The sequence below is a fragment of the Parasteatoda tepidariorum genome, chromosome 5 (genome assembly GCF_982258835.1).
Source record: "Parasteatoda tepidariorum strain Cologne lab strain chromosome 5, Ptep-v5.0, whole genome shotgun sequence".
In the NCBI taxonomy this organism is placed as follows: domain Eukaryota; kingdom Metazoa; phylum Arthropoda; class Arachnida; order Araneae; family Theridiidae; genus Parasteatoda; species Parasteatoda tepidariorum.
The window spans coordinates 32251149-32269784 of record NC_141759.1 but is presented as its reverse complement, the minus strand read 5'-3'; the positions used below and the strand labels follow the sequence as shown (position 1 = coordinate 32269784).

Here is an 18636-nt window from a genome sequence, read left to right as displayed (position 1 = left end):
TTACCAAATTCTGGTAGTTTTGACCTCATTTTTTTCAATATGCTTACGAATAAGAAGTACTACTTTTATGTTATAATTATTTATACTTTTCTTTTAAACTATCGACTCAAATTTAATCTCATTTGACTCAACGTAAAAAGAACACACATGCAACCATACCTAGCTTACGTAAATAGCTGTGATACAATAATATCAAGAATGTCAATAAGTAAGAGATGGTCAAATTAAAAGCTATCTAATCTAAGTTACAGAGAAAGCAGTGAAAATGTAAATTGTCACCTAAATCTATAAGTTAAATAAAAGTTAAGTTTTTTATTATAAAAGTTTCACTACCGTTTTTATATTTGCCACCTAGTAAAGTTAAAGATATCACTTTTTATGCTTAAAATTTTTGCATTTTTTAAAATTATTTGTCCTGACGTCTCAAACCTTGCCTCATTCAATCCAAGTTGAAAACATTTATTCAAATCAATGCTCTATTTACACTGAAGAGCCGTTACATTATGACCCCCCTGCCAATAACATGTAGGACCACCTTTACCCCTCAAAACTGCTAGCACCCGCTGTGGCATTGATTCCACAAGGTGCTGATAGGTAGTCTGAGGTATCTGGTACCAAGCGCTCACCAACTGGTCCTGCAATTCCTTCACATTGCGAGGGGGTAGCGTGGCAGCACGAATTTGGTTTTCCAAGTAGGACCACAAATGCTCTATTGGATTAAGGTCAGGTGAATTTGGGGGCCAAGACAAGTAGCTTACAAGTAGTACAAGACAAGTAGTTGTTCAAGTAGCTTACAAACGTCAGGGATTGTTCTATGAGGATTGTGGATCCGAATGTGCCCATGAAAACATTGTTCCTGGGCGAGAAATAATGAAAACCTGGGCGAGCCCATTGTTATAGATGGAGGGTGGTCATAATGTAATGGCTCTTCGGTGTATATGGTCAGCAATATTTAAGTTTCGTCTATTTTATTCCTCCTGCCAAAATCCGACGTGTAAGGTTCGGCAATTTTTGTACCACTTTTTAAGAGTAGAGAACTTAGCAATTTTACTTTGGGTAGAACTATTTTTGTTAGGGTTAAGCTTTGTTTTTGCAGTACTAAAATAAAATAATGTCCCCGGCTAATAATGTCCACAGCTTATAATTTCGATCTGCTAGTTCCGAGCTATATTTCGAATTTTAATGATATTTGCTATTTCTTTTTAATATTTTGATTTGCAGATGACAAAGTGACTAGAGATGTTATATTCAGCGATGATTTCCTTTTACAATACTTAAGATGCAGAAAGTACAACGTTGCAAAGGCTTTCTCTCAACTGAAAGCTTTCGTAAACTTAAGAAGAAAATTCCCACAAATATTCTGCAATTTTCGATATGAGAATATTGTGACGACCATGACGAAAAAAATCGTCACTGTTTTGCCTTGGAGATGTCAAGATGGATGTGCGATACTATTCATAGAACTAGGTAAGAGCTGTTTAGTAAATTTAGAATTTACAGCATCTTTAATATAACTATTTTAACTGCACTCTAAAATCTGTGGTGTAACATCTCTCCAAAAATTGGGTAAACAAATACTTTATTGCAAGATAGCAATTCGTAAATTTAAAATGATGTATCCTTGGTGTTTCACTACACGATTTTAATTGCATAATAATCCACCATTTTTGCTGTTCAGTTACACTAAAATGCACTAAAGATGCACCGAAATACAAAGTGTTATTGAACATTCCTGGTGTTTCTCTGCACTGAAAACTATCTTTGCGGTTTGATTTCCTCAAGACTTATCCCAGGTGTTTCATTACACCATTTTGAATGTTAAATAGCTTCCACCATTTAGGACGTTCAGATACACTAAACTGCATTAGAAATGCACCAAAATAGAAAATATGTAGTGGAACATTCCTAGTGTTTTACAACACTGAAAACTGTTCTTGGTGTTTGATACCTCAAGATTTGTCCTAGATGTTTCACTATACCATTTTAAGTGTAAAATAGTTGCCATTTTTAGTGGTTGGATGCACTAAAGATGCACCAAAATAAGAAGTGTAATTGAGCATTCCTGGTGTTTCTCTGTACTGACAACTATCTTTGGTGTTTGATTTCCACAAGATTTAGCCCTGCTGGTGTTTCATTACACCATTTTAAATGTAAAATAGTAGCCACCATTTTTGGTGTTCAGATACACTATAATGCATAAAAATGCCCCAAAATAAAAATAAAAATGTGGTGGAACATTCCTAGTGTTTTACTAAACTAAAAACTATCCTTGGTTTTTGATTACCCAGAGATTTGTCCATGAAGTTTCACTATACTAATTGGAGTGTAAAATAGTTACCACAATTGTTGGTGTTAAGATGCACTAAAATATTTTGCAATGCAGCAACCTTATGTTACCATGATTAAACCTAAACAAATGTTAAGCAAAACCAATCAATTTTATTGACGTGGCAATATTTTGACAATAATGTCATTTTGATTGTTTCCTGAAACAATAATTGATCATTAAGCAAGTCATGCGTCAGAAGTTGTTTGAGGTCACTATATTAAATATAAGTCAATGCACTTTAGATCCTTTTTAAACAATTTTCTGTTAATTGAAATTTTATTTTATTTATTTTCTGAAAGTCAGATTTCCTTTGAAAAGGAGAACGCTTTAATTGTCGTACATGAAAATGCAACTTTGCCATCATTGCTTTGATTTTAAAATTCATATAAAACTATATAAAACATATACATGTCCAACTAAATACAGTTTATTCCGTCTTCGTATGCAATCTTAAAATGCAAATTAATATTGGATACTCGCAATATCCCTTGAATAGAGTTCATTCCATTTATTATATAATATAATTGATTATATTTTTACGGATATGTATTTTATGGATCAAATTTAAATGCCCACCACATAAATTTTAATTTATTATAAGTATTTTCTATTTAAATATAAGTATTTTCTAATTAAAATATAATATGTGTACAATTTAAAAATTATACATTTTGAGGTAATTAAAATATAAACTTAGTATGTCCAACAGTAGTTTAACTTTTTGAAATTACTTATTATAATACAATAATAAACGTTTTGTACATCATTAGTTAGAAAAATATCATTTAATATATGTCGTAATGCGTAATTAATTGAATGTTACAAAAATGAATTCCTAAAAATTAATCAATGTGTTAGAATATCATATGTGTAGTCATACATCATTAATTAAATATATTAGAGAAACAATACCTTAGAAATTAATTATTAAACGATCAAGGCAAGAAAATTGAAAGTATTAAATAATTAATCTTCGAATTATGTTAATCCAGATATCATATATTGAATCATATATCATTGGCATCAAAATTGGAAGAAAAAAATATCCTTGAGATAATTTACTCAGTTTCTGCATGTTACAAACCTTCTTTTCAATTACATACTTTCAACAATTTCTCTATTTATTCTAGATCACTTGCATTACAAAAAACAATACGACCTAATTTTCGGCGAAACGTGAAACTTCTTCACGTGAACGTTCTAATAAACGAAAAAGAGAACGCATTCTTCTATTCTATCTAGTAAAATATTTCTTATTATATTTTACTATGTTTTTATTTACTCGCTTTCGTGCATGTAGTGACTTAGCAATCGAAATTTTTACCCCTTTTTGACTAGCGAGAGCACTTAAATCTGCAGTGGAGCTCCGTGCTTAGAAACAATACAATATTTTCTGACAGCTGCTAATAATATTTATAGTCAAACAAAATTCTGATCCCTTTCTGACTAACTATGCTTAGATTTTAACTGGAGCTGAATAACAATACAACTTCCTTTCATTCCCTAAACGCGACAAGAAGTATTTGTTGAAATATTATCGTCAAAAGGAATTTATATTCAATCAAAATTCTGATCCCTTTCTGACTAACTATGCTTAGATTTTAACTGGAGCTGAATAACAATACAACTTCCTTTCATTCCCTAAACGCGACAAGAAGTATTTGTTGAAATATTATCGTCAAAAGGAATTTATATTCAATCAAAATTCCGTCCACTTTGAGCTTGTCTAGAGTACTGAAATTTAAACTTTCCTTTTCTGTGCCATATGTTATCGTTTTCTGATAGCTAAAATAATAATTCATCGCCAAATCAATAAATATTAATTTCGATCACTTTTTGACTAGTTTAAGAGGTTGCATTTTAACTGGTGCTATGAGTCTAATTTCAATGGTTTAGAAAATAGACAAAATTTATAATCACGAAATAGAATTTATCGTCATTCAAAATTCCACCCACTTACGGCTGTTGAACTTTCAATTGGAGTTCCGTGAACGATGAAAATACAAGCTGCGTATGTCGAAAATCGTACAGCACATCAGATTTGTAATTAAATTTCATTACCACCAAAGCCCCCTCACATATTTTTTTGAAATTATGCACCCTTTGCTGTCTTTGGTCTGTGTAAAACAAAATTATCTTCTCCCTTTTAGTTTTCATTTATTTTTACTGCTTCGTTTATCAAAAGAACATTCGTTTATGTTATAAATATTTTATTCTAGATATTCTTTTTCTTTTATTCTTACACCATTACAAAAATAGCAGAAATGTTTCATGTTCCAAAGAAATGTTTCAAGTAAGAAAAGATTCTTCAAAGATCAATTTTGAAGATTAATTTCAATAATCTGAAAGTTTATATTTATGCTTTAATTGAAAACAATTTTCGAGATAAATAAAATTTAAAAGGATCACAAAACTCAAATTCAAGAAGAGGATATTAATTAATGACTCTCAAAATATTTTTATTAAAATTATAAGTTGATGAATGAATAAGTTTGATAATCGATATCTTTTGTTTAGATCTAATAAACTACTTTACATTTAATAAAATAAAAAAAGAAATCAGTTGAGTTAAAGGGGCAACTAACTTTAAGATTAATTGTTTATTGCTTTTTAAAGTTTCACTTAAATTTTCTTATAAACAAAAGAGTCGCTATAATCATGAATCATTTTTATCTTATCCACGCTATTATTAAAATAAAATGAAACCAAAAAGTGAAAATTCTAAAATGTTTATTAGTACCAAGGTTGATGAACTTGATTGTAAACATCTGTAAACAGACTTACTTTTTACATAAACTTAATCTGTCAGAACCTTTCCAACTCTCGTTATCCAGAGGGCGCTCCTAACCTAAAAAAATAATCGTTTGCGTTACTTAAAATATTAAATTTTAACAGAAAGAGAATTGTCTTTTAAACAAAAGAATTGGTGAAATTATATATATTTAGCTTAATTTAGTTTTTTTAAATGTAAATAGCATTGTTTTTGTCTTTTTATGTTTCAGTAAAAGACCTATAATTTGTTCTGTACGTCCGCTAGAACATGTTAATATTAGATATTTAGCATTATAAGCAACCTTGAAATGGCTAACTGGATGAAATGGCTAACCTGACAGAAGCAAAATTGCTTTAATTATAGTTCATTTGAGTTTAATGAGTTTGCATGTCACGTAACAGTTAAGTTGCTGATCTAGTTATACCGATTGATTTTTATGATTGAGTTATACCGAGAATTTTTTAAGAAATTTCGTTTCAAACCCTACGCTTTTATTACCTATTGTATTTAATATATGATACAATATTTACGTTGTATTTTTTTTCTATAATGCAATTTTTATTTATGTTATTTATGTTTTTATATATTTGAAAATACATTTTTTGTTTGTATTTTTTCCTTTTATTTAGATAATTGGAACCCTGATGAATTTCCTGTAGAGGAAGTGAAACGAATGGTAGTTCTTATGCTCCTACAGTCTCTAAGAGAACCCATGACTCAAATAAACGGATTCAAGGTTATTTTTGACGTCAAAAGCAACCCCCTGCGGCATTTAAGGCACGCCACTCCTTCCAATCTCTATCTTCTAATTCACGGAACGCAAGTTAGTTGCAGTTAATTAAATCAATTTTAAAAAAAAGCTAAAACAAAATGTTTAAAGACTGATGTTGCACTGTAAGAAGTTTTGGAAAGTGTTGAATCATATAATTGTTCAAATATACTGCAACTTTAATCTTTAGCTAATTTTTGCCATGCTATCATATTTCTTAAACACGATTACTCGATACTATGATTGAACTTGTAAAGAAACACTATCTAATTTAACACCTTAATGAGGTAGTAACAAATTTGTATCGCCTTATGATTCAGAGTACACACATTATGGTTCAACAAAACGTCGAGCAGATTTACTTGAGAGTTTAAGTTGTTTGTTTCCTTGAAAGGAGAGGAACCATTTTGATTTAATTTAGAACCGGAGTCTAAAAAACAGCCCAAATTATGAGTTCACGATTATCAATGGTCAACTCCATAGTCTTGAAATTTTAAATGATAAAGCTACTGGATCAAGCATTGGGGTGACCTTCGTATAAGACATTTTGGAAAAAAGCTACGAAAACCTCCCAGAGTTAGCCTACCATGATCACTCTCTATCATGCAGGATCGAGCCGGGAGCAGAATTCGTATTGAACAGTCATCGCTGGGATTCGAATCTGGATCACATTTTCGGGAATCGAGCTCTCTATCCCCTGAACCACCACGGATTAGAGGGAAATCATTTTATATTTTATAATTAAGGCTGAACAGGGGACCCAATTCTGAGTTTACGGATATCAATGTTCAACTTCATAAACTTGTAATTTTGAACCCAACTCAAAAGACACGAGAACTCTTGGATCAATCATTGTGACAAACTACCCTTCCTGGATGGCTTTTTTCTCGATCTAACTCACATTTGCGTTACGCGGAGAGTAAAACTACGAAAGCGTCCCACCGATAGTCAGAGGGCGATTCTAACCCATGGTCCATCTACCACTGAGGATATTTTGCGTCAGCACCGGTGCGTCAGATGTTCTCGTTGTGGGCCGAGAGCGGAATTCGTATCAACCAGCCGCATCTGGGATTCGAACCTGAGTCATCTCTGTGAGAAGTGAACGCTCTATCCTCTGAGTCATCGCGAAGAGGAATCATTTTATTTTATTTTATAACCGTCGTTGAACAGCCGACCCAATTTCATGGGTTTACGACTACTTACGTTCAACTCCGTAGCCTTGTAATTTTGAACCAATCCAGAAGACAAGGAAACTCCTGGATCAGTACCCCCAGAGGTATTTATTTGTTGTGGAAACATGGATATGGATACAAACATTGATACGAACATTGACAAGGTTCGAACTAACACATTAGTAATATGTCATCTGTGCTAATACGTTTTTAATACAGCATCGTTATCATTATCATCATTATTAGGTTGTCGTCATAATTATAATTATCGTTATCATCACCAGTTTATACATAATACCTGATTCATTTTTACTTTGATCTCAATTAGTTAACACTTTTAAAAAATATAAAAATGTAAAATCAGTTCAAGTTTAGTTGCAACTATTTTTCTTCTCAATGTTTTAAATACTTGGCGACTATTTAGGCTCATGAATATTTGTCTGAGTATATTTTTCACTCTATTTGCATTCAGTTTATATGTAAATGTCTCCATGTCAACCTATATTTTGTAAGTTTTTAATCTCAAATACTTTTAATAGGATTGTGTACCAGGAAGATATAAAGGTGTTCATATTGTCAATAATTCCCTCACATTCAAGACTGCGTGGCTGATACTTAAACATTTCCTTCCTGACAAGTTGAAAAATAGGGTAATATTTTATTTACTTTCTCTATTTATAATCAAAATAATGTAAAGCAAGAAGAAAGTTTGGTTTGGTTGTTAACATCACATTAGAACTACATAAATGGGCTTTGGTGTTGGTCTGAGATTTATATTTAATGAGGATTTGAAGACAATACTGGTACTATTACACTACCACAATTCTAATCAGAGGACAAATGGTGGATCATGCTCTCCAGTTGCCTAAGTCAACGATTCCCAATTTTGTTCGGCTATGGAACCCTAAATAATAAACTTTTTTTAGTGGAACCTTATGAATAAAATTTATTAAGGTAATTGTGAAAGTTAGAACCTAGAAAAGACTTTTTTTTAATAAATATTTAATTAGATGAATGAAATTTTTTAATCGTTTTATCATTGAAAATCTTTAATTTGCAGTTCTTATTTTCATTTAATTAAATATAATTTTGTTAAATTTGCAGTTCTTGTGCTATATCTAGTCCAGTTAAAAATTTGTTTCTGATGTATATACATAAGTTTGAAATGAACAAAATAAGCCGAATTTTAGTTTACACCGAGATGAAAGTTTAAGCAAACTACTGTAAACATTGGAAACGATTATTATTAAAACATATTTTTTTAACATCAATTTCAATTTGACCGGGATAGCCTGGTTGACCCCGGCTGAAATTGACCGGCTGAACTCGCATTCGTGAGAACGGGAGTTTGATTTCAGCCGGCTAAAGAGCCCCGTATAGTAAATGGTGACTGATGCACATAAAATCTGCCGGGTCACAAAGTCCTCCGTGTTCATATAACAAATTATACCACTGGGGTACAGAATTGGAGATTGATCGCCCCCTGGTTCTGGTCAAAATTGCGATCTGTGGAGGCATGAATGGATGTATGAATGGGTCTACCCTATAAACAGGTGCGACGAATGGGTGTGGCAGAAGACGTATTCTTGGCCATAGATGGCACCACTGGAAAACAAGAACAATCACACCCCTTGCTTTAATGGCACATGACAACAAAAAGGACTTCAATTCTTTTATTTTGATTTGAAAAGCATGATGGGAAATACTAATGTAATAATTTATAAATGCTTATTCCTTTCATACTTCGTTCAATATTGTATTATAAATATATTTTCTCTTAAACAATACCATTTCTATTTCGTTGGCACTTTACTTGAAATAATTTCGGAAACAGCAGCCGAAAAATTAAATAAATAAGGAATAACAAGTTGGATCTAAATATAATCGGAGGTTTCAAAACTCATTACTGGTTTTAAACAGTGCTAAATCGCGAAACCTCTCCACTCTTCAATGGAACATCATTTGGCAGCAGCTGTCCTAACTTATGCTTCGGAATTTCTGGTTCTGAAACCACCAGTAATGTTACATTGGAGAGGCTATCGAACCACTAAGATATTATATGGGAAAATTTAAATCGATTAAGCACCCAGCATCAGCAGAAGAAATCGTATCCCAGCCCAAGACATGATAGACAAAGAGTTAACCCGCATCCTTTAAATTTCCGCATTTTCAATATCCAGTGATGAATTCAACTGATTAAGTGATCAACTGAGAGAGTTCAGTTCAAATTTAAACAACAGAGTCAAATAGAAATTAATAGTTAAATTAATTAATAGTTATGGTGCACGTTAAATCTGTCGGATCACAAAGTCCACCAAACTCTCATAACAAATCAATACTACCGGGGGTTGGGGGTACTGAAGGAATGATCATTCCCTGGTTCAGGCCAAAATTACGATCTGTGGAAGAATGAATGGGTTCGCCCTGTAAAACGAGCTCTGACGTGTGTGTATGAGACTGATGACTTTTTTGGCCATAGATGGCGCCTCTGAATAACAAGAAACGCACCCTCTGCCTTAAAGTCGTTTGGTTAACCAGCAGGCTTGCTGGTTCTGGCAAGTGACGTACAATAAAAACAACAAAAAAGAATTTCATTTAATTTTTTTTTATTAATTAATATAGCAATTTTTCTGGATGCTGCATTTTGTGTAATTTGTTTCAAACTAATTTTGATAAATAAATAATTCGCTGTCTACAGCTATAAAGTTGCTTTGAATGGCTGCTGATAGTGAAGCTTGTTTTTTATTCTTATTTCGTTAACGTTCGTAAATGCACTTTTTATATAAGGCTGTATTTTACTTGCAATTGACTTTTATTAACCTCAGAAATTTCTTTTCCAGATAGTTTTTCATTCCTCTCCAGCAACTCTTCTTAATTACTTTCCACGTGATATATTACCAGTCCATTATGGAGGAGATCTAGAAAACTATGACATGACTCCTTGGCTACAAAGAGTTATGCAACCGGAGGAATTGGAAAAAATGATTGGTGGAAAATATTTAGCAGACAGCCCACCTCAATGAAACTTGATATTTATCAGCTAAAATACATTATTTGATTTTGTATAGTGAGAAAAAGGAACAGAAGTCACTGTCTTAATGGGAAAACGGCTAATGAAAGGTCTAGATATTCATTGTTACGAAATGTGAGCCAGCACAAGACCGTTTATGAACAGAACAAAAGACCGTTATGAACAGAACCACGTTTATGAACAGAACAAAAGACCGTTATGGACAGAGCCCCGTTTATGAGCAGAACAAAAGATCGTTATGAACATAAGAACGTTTATGAACAAACCGTTTACGACAGTTTATTTTAAAACATAAAACACATTTTTATAATAGGAAAACTGTTTATATATTTATTAAAACTTTTTTTTGTCATCCCATAAACTGCAAATATTTTTGGTGTATTATTGCCGCAATTTTTGATGTCAAGATAAACAATAACCATTTTAAGTACAGAACTATGGTTATCGTGCAAAGATTTACATAAAATTAACATAATAACAATTGCTTGAAAAATTTAATGCGAATATGTTGCGAAGAATGTGCTTGTTTTTTTAAAAAAAACTGTCTTTTGCTTTGAATCCATTAAATTTATTCGAATGAGTTGATGAAAATATGTGTTGCCAATAAACAATCAAACAAAAAAGTAATAGATAAATAAAACTATAGCAGTGAAAAAGTAAATAAAAAAAAATTAATTATATGCACTGTAAAAAATTTAGTTTTTCCGTACATCGAAAATTGTGGCAGCTACGCACCAAAACTTTTACGTATTTTATAAACTAATTGGATAGCAAAAAGTTAAGCCCAATTTTTGTATTTTTCCTTTCATGAGTAAAATCACTGCAACATCAACTTTCATCATCATTTGCATAAAACAGCTCTCAAATGATTAAATACCTTTAATTAGATCATTTATGTATATTTATGTAAATATGAAGTTATTTATGTATGTAAATAATAAATAACTAAAAACCTGAATTTTGTGTTCAATGCCAAAACATATTACATTTATCATTTTTAGGTAGGCATTCATATAAAAACTATATTTTCAGACAACCCTATAAGAAATAACAGAGAGCGTTGTATCTTGGACTGCGTGTAATTATACTTGTACGACAGTAATTATTTGTACAACTACAAAGAGGAATTTTGCATTCATTATATCGCTTTCCAATGATGCAACCCGGGTTCGAATTCCAGCGACAACAGATTGATACGAATTACTCATCCGCCTTGCCCCGAACACACTGCTGACGTAAAATATCCTCAGTGGTAGACGGATCATATGTTAAAGTCCCCTTGCCGACAGGCTAACATTTAAAGGTTTTCGTGGTTTCCATTACCATATGACGCAAATGTGGGTCAGTTCCATCAAAAAAGTCCTCCAAGAAAACAAATTTCTTCCTTCCAAATACTTTATCCAAAAGTTTTCTTCTGGACTGTGCTTAAAATTACAAGGCTACGAGGGTGAACATTAGTAGTCGTAAACTCAAAATCGGGTCAGCTGTTAAACGATAAAAAATCATATAAAAACGATATAAAATAAAAAATCAATTTGATTAGAAAATGGAACCTTTAGTACTTACATTTGAAAGCAAAAATTCCAAAATCTCATTCTGTTCAATAATATTTATTTTTGAAAAAATTATAATTTCATGTAAAAAAAAAAAATTAACGAAAACAATTTAATTTCGTAAGCCTTAAGAGAATCAAAAAAGTGCATACCATGTTTTATTATGGCACGTGTCACTTACCGTGTTACACATAAAGTATTTGCAAGGCATGTAAAACAGATCTAGTTAACACAAATATATTTCCTTGTAAACTATACACCGGTAAAATCTACCATGTTTTTGACTCCATCGGAACTCCAAAAAAATTCTGCAGAATCTCTTTGGTAATTATTTTATTTGATTAGTTTGTTTAATTAGTTCAATTTGTTTGATTAAAATTAAAAATAAGATATAGTTTCATAATATGTGACAAAATTTTGAAAATTTTATAACATTTGGTAATTTTTTCATGATACCTTGGCATGGAATAAAAACCCATTATTCGGCAAAATTTATTTTTCAGATTCACATCTTTTACTAAACTAGGAGGCTTCGCCTCCTGATCGCTGGCGCTCGCCAACCCCCGGAACTGCTTTCGCAGTTCATTTCGGATTGCTTCGCAATCCGATGCTCGCTCATTGGATACGTTCTTAACGTCTAGCTTTTGTATACTTTTTTAAACACTGGAGTTCCGAAAACTTTTCACTGTAGAAAATTATAAACCTGTGCATTTCAATATTAATTTGAAATTGCAAACAGTTCACATATTTTTTTAATCACACTATTCTAAATTTCTGTTGTTGAGAAAAGTAACTATTGTAAGTTTTGTTTTAAAGTCTTTCCCACCAGAGGGCTAAAACCATGTGTTGTAAAACAATATGAAATAGTACTGAACTCCGGATGTAAGGCATCGGCTTCGATGAAGTTAATTTTGTGAGAATTTTTTTGATAATTCGGTGAGAATTCACCCGATTAGACATATGATGCTCACTACGTGCTCTTGCACGCCGAAGCCTATCAATTAAAACGTATCAGCGTTTTATATAATATAGATTAGCCATATGATGCTCACTACGTGCTCTTGCGTGCCAAAGCCTATCAATTAAAAATGAAAACTGTTGCCAACGCGAGAAAAGAAATATCATCGGTTTTATTGATACATACGTATTAGCGTTTTATATAATATAGATATGTGGAACTATTATTTTGAAAACCATAATTTCCGAAAAACCATTACCATATGGATGGAAAAATTACCAAATAACTGGTTTAATTACCGTACATTTTGGTTTTATTAACCAGACTTCTTAACGGAAAAACCAGTTTTCTTAACGGAAGTGTCAGTACAAAATAGTACAGAAGTTTTGCCAGAATTTAATTTTTTCACCGTGCATCTCTCACTATAAGTAATTGCTTGTTGTTCTAATCATAAATTTTGGCCATAATTTTCAAACTAAGAAAGTCCTTATATCCTTCTAAGAAAGTCCTATATATATATATATATATATATATATATATATATATATATATATATATATATATATATATATATATATATATATATATATATATATATATATATATATATATATATATATATATATATATATATATATATATATATATATATATATATATATATATATATATATATATATATATATATATATATATATATATATATATATATATATATATATATATATATATATATATATATATACCGAAGAACCACTACATTATGACCACCCTGCTAATAACATGTTGGACCACCTTTACCCCTCAAAACTGCTAGCAAACGCCGTGGCATTGATTCCACAAGGTGCTGATAGGTAGTCTGAGGTATCTGGTACCAACCTCTCGCCAACGGGTCCTGCAATCCCTCACATTGCAAAGGGGTAGCGTGGCTGCACAAATTTGGTTTTCCAAGTAGGACCACAAATACTCTATCGGATTAAGGTTAGGTGAATTTGGGGGCCAAGACATGACTTGAAAGTCACTGGAATGTTCCTCCACGATTCCACTCTTATGACACGTTGCATTATCCTGTTGGTAAACACCATCCCCAGCAAGAAAAACTGTTGCCATGAATGGGTGAACCTGGTCTGCAACTATGTCCAAGTAGCTTACAGACGTCAGAGACTGTTCTATGAGGATTATGGGTCCTAATGTGCCCCATGAAAACATTGTTCCAGGGCGAGAAACCATGAAAACCTGGGTGAGCCCATTGTTATAAATGGAGGGTGGTCATAATGTAATGGCTCTTCGGTATATATATATATATATATATATATATATATATATATATATATATATATATATATATATATATATATATATATATATATATATATATATATATATATATATATATATATATATATATATATATATATATATATATATATATATATATATATATATATATATATATATATATATATATATATATATATATATATATATATATAAAAATATATATATTTCTCTCATAATATCTAATCTATTCAAAACAATTATACTCTTTAAATAAAAAAGTTGATATAAGTTCAAACGTAGAATATTCTCCTCTACCTTTTAGGTTTTAGAAAGTATTTAATTTCTTTTAAATTTAAGGGAATTAATATAAGTTTCCTGATTCATATTATTGGTAATTCATTTATCTTCATTTTAGTACAGAATTTGATTTACCAAGTATATTTCATATATTTGGTATTTCAAATTCAGTATTAAAATCGATATTTTAAATATTTCAAAGTAACTTCAAATACTTCTATTATATTTTTCGGAAATGTAACATTTCAAAAATGTCATACAAATATTTTTGAAAAAAAAGTAAGAATGTTTAATGCTACGAAACATGATGAAATCACTACATTTCTAAAAAAAATACTTGAAATTAATTAATTGAAATTATTTAAAATCAATTTCGCTCTTTAGCATAATTAGCTTGCTATTTAATAATTCGAAAAAGTAAAATTCTGTGAGGCAGGAAGCAAAATAAAATATATTCTTTATTTCAATTATTTTTACTTTATTAAAATTAATTAACATTAATTTCTAAAAAAAAAATGTGCTATAAACAACGTATAAAGTAAATAAATTCCGTCAATAAATAAAGTTATAAACATTCCAAAACTTGAGGAATTTAATGTTCTATCTTAAACAAAATAAATACTTCAAACAGTAGTTAGAGTGAATGATATACCTAATACATCATTGTATTCGATTCAGAGCTTTTTAACGATATAAAAACGTTACGATATAAAAATTATATAACGATATAAAAGAAATTTATATCGATACATTATCGAATTAACGATAGAAAAGAAAGAAATATCCGAAAAATTCGGAGAGTTAGCATTTTATTTATGCGGTCAGATGCCGGATTTGTGAAAAAAAAGTCCCCTGCCCATAATTGTAAAGTAATTAATAGAGTTCATCGTTAATTTATACGGTTATTACTAGAGCCCGGATTTTGATGACCTAAAAATTCTCAATTAATGACCTTAAAAAGTGCAAAAAATGCCCTTACGAACTGCAAAAAATGCCCTTAGAAGTGCAAAAAAAGTCCTTAAAATGCGAAAATTGCGCTAAAAATGCCTTATGACATGACTTAAATAGAAGTAAAAATATTGAACTAAAACAATGTTTTACTCTTTAAAATTATTATGAGTCGTTTCTAAAAATATAAAGCAATGCAATACTTGTTCTACGTTCATTAAAGTTTGAAAAATATGTTTTATATCCTAAAATAACAAAAAAAGAACGGAAAATATATTGACTCCAAAACATTTTCATTTTGTATAGAAACTTAAATGAATATAACAACTTCCATCTCATAATATTACTAAATATCAAAATTACAATGGATTATTAAATTTTTTTTTAATATTTTGAAATGTAAACGAGCGTCTCTTGTCTGAAAGCAAATTTTTATACCAGGAGAAGCTTCTTTCAACGTCTACTGATGTTATTGGTGCGTACTTGAAAAGGACGATCACACTTACTGACAATTCTTCTTCAATTTGAAAAGATGTTGCTTCACTTTTTAATATCCTAGAGATTTTCTTCATTGTTTGGAAGCCAGTGTAACAATAAAAAATTATAAAAAATAATAAAAATTACAAAAAAATTAACAAAAAATTTAAAAAATGCTTTAAAATGCAAAATGCGCCCCAAAATTTAAAGAAAATGCCCTATAAATCTCAAAAGGACAAAAAATGTCCAAAAATGCAAAAAAAATGCAAATGTCATCAAAATCCGGGCCTTAGTTATTACAATAAAGCTTTATAACGCAATGAGGAGATGTGTACCATTTTTCATGGTTCACAGCATCAGACTACGTATGGTCAAAACTACCACAATATAGTTAAATTTACTTTGTTTCAGTCTCCATGAATAGTTATTTTAATCTAAATAATTTTTTGCTGAAACGCTTTAGTAATAAATATAGTAAAATTAATTTGATGAAATTAGGAATAAAATTAAATATTTTTCTTTACCATGGGAATGATTTTTTACCATATGCTTGGAAGAGAATGAGATAAAATTTTTTAACATTTGATAATTTTATACTGCTGCCTTAGAGAATGGCATTTAAGCCATTCATTATATTAAATTTACTTTTCAGTTTTGTTATTATTACTAAATGCGTGGTAATGCGTTGAGATTAGCGCCATCTGTTGGAAGAATAACAAAAGTCACTGAAATCGCATTAAATTGAATGATGCCGATTTCTTTTTCTATTCAAGAAATCAAACGAAAAGCCAGCTTTAAAAATAAATAAATTGAAGTATACAGGTTATTACTCTCTGAACTATAATTTTAAAAACCAGAATTTTAGGAAAACTATTTCCATGCAATCGGGAAAAAAATCAAAGAATGGTTTAAATACCGTTCATAGTGGTATTATTAACCAGAATAGTTAATTTATTTTATAGAAATGTCTTTATCAAACAGTACGATAATTTCACCAGACTTTTTTTCATTCGTGTAGTAACATTTTCATCAAGCACTTAAGAAGTCTATCACTATTTTCACACTAAAATGTTACTCAACTGCAAAGTCTGCAGCTAAAAATATTATAAAATTCTTTGGAGAAAAAAATTTATCAATACAAATTAGTTCCTACTTTCCAAGCAGTATTTGTCCGGCAGTGGACTGATCGTTAAGACACGGTTCCCAGCTTACTGGCTGCGGTCAGTGTGCGGGTGGGTAACCACTTGGATCAGTCTGCCTAGGGTGTGCCATCCCCGAGGGTGTGCGGTATTGGATGTGCGGTGCATTTCGAGGATGTGCGGTAGAGACCGAGGATATGCGGCATTGGTCCTCGTTAAACTGTTCTACCGTAAAGTGCTCGAATTCGCGTGCAGGTCGTCGGGCTACAGAAGCGGGGGTGCCATCCCCTCTGCAGAGGATCAAAATTGTGATGGCGTGTCTTCGGATCATCCTCAGGGATGTTTCCCAGACCGTCGCCAATAGCCCATTGCTTGACTTCGGCGATCCGCTGGGAACCGTAGTCATAACGATCAGTCCACTGCGGAACAGAAATTGCGTAGAGTCAAGTATAACTAATATTTAAACTAGCCATTACGAAAAATGGATAACTAATCACTTTGGTCACACTTTTACACATGAATGTGCACTCGCGAAACATTGATGTTATTTCTTTAAAAGAAAGTGAACATATTTTCGATGTACTTAATCCTTTAGAGGAAATAAAACAGCACTGAACAATTGAAAAATTTCAAAAGTTTGAAAACTTTGCATTTATTACATTAAATATTCGCTGCCGTGAAAGGCATAAAAAGTTGAAGATCAAATAAACAAATTCGAAAAAAAATGTTTTGTAAAAGCAAACTGGCTCGCGTAAACATTAATAAATATTTCTTAATTATACCTTTAGTCTCTACATTAAAAAATAAGTAGTTACAGTTGTAGTTAACAACAAAAATAACGCAGTTTTTCCAACCACTTAACTGAACTAGCTGAACTCAATTCATAAACAAAACTGTTGAACTGAACTGAACTGAGTGATCTAAATTAACAGAACTAATCTCATGGACTAAACTAAAGTGTACGTTAAATCAAAAATTTGTAGGTTTTTCGGAGAAAATTTAGATTGTAGTCTCTAAACAAACATATGTAACGTTAAGACCCCAATCACATTTTCACAAAAAAAATAAGCTGTCAATCACATTTTTTAAAGTTACAGCAGTTTAAATTTGACTTTAAAGCATGTGAACCATTTTAAAGTATCTCTTAACATCTTACACAAAGGTTTACGATGCTAAATTATGAATAAAATCAGTATTATAAAAGCATCTTTAGAAATGATATTAATTTAAATTTTAGTACAGTAAACTCAAATAATATTAAACTATAATAATATTAAAAATTCTTTTTTTTTATTAGTGTATTGAGTTAAGAAAAAAATAAGTATTTCTTATGGAACAATCGGTAAAATATTCCTTATCGAATAAAACAAGTATTAAGCATAAAATGATGTGTTGTTAAAAATAATATGCTTGAAAATGCTGAAATACTATATGAAAAAACTTCCAGAATTCAAAAGTATTGAAGGATAAATGTTGATTGCAAAATTCATCTTCATAAACATGAATTGGTGATAAAAACAGAAATAGATTTGAATAAATTAGGACTAACTAGGTTTGAAAATTAAAAATTCATCTTCATAAAAATGAATTCATGATAAAAATGGAAAAAAAATTAGTAATATAAGCCTTGCAGGTTTAAAAATTCGAAATTTATCATCATAAACATAAATTGATAATAAAAATGGAAATAGATTTGAATAAATTAGGACTTGCGAGGTTTAAAAATTCAAAATTCTTCTTCATACAAATGAATTGAGGATGCAAATGGAAATAGATTTGCATAAAGTAGGACGAGCAAGGTTTTTGAAATTTCGATTTTTGCCTGGACATAATAATTTTCGCTTTGTAATTAAAAAGATGCTAACTAAGGAGCAACATATATTTTATTTATAAAAGTTTTTAATTATAT

The 18636-nt window shown here is 30.7% G+C and overlaps 1 protein-coding gene across 7 annotated transcripts in view; it reads left to right on the top strand.

Annotated features, from left to right (window-relative positions):
* Positions 1–11032, top strand: part of LOC107440947 (alpha-tocopherol transfer protein-like) — a 48576-nt gene extending 37544 nt beyond the window's left edge. For all 7 annotated transcript variants that reach the window (XM_016054045.4, XM_016054043.4, XM_021144225.4 and 4 more), the window contains exons 3-6: positions 1222–1467; positions 5732–5925; positions 7583–7693; positions 9884–11032. In XM_016054045.4, coding sequence (XP_015909531.1) covers positions 1222–1467; positions 5732–5925; positions 7583–7693; positions 9884–10066 — 734 coding nt within the window. In that variant the 3' untranslated portion in view covers positions 10067–11032. The remainder of the gene's footprint in view (positions 1–1221; positions 1468–5731; positions 5926–7582; positions 7694–9883) is intronic.
* Positions 11033–18636: the final 7604 nt, after the last annotated feature.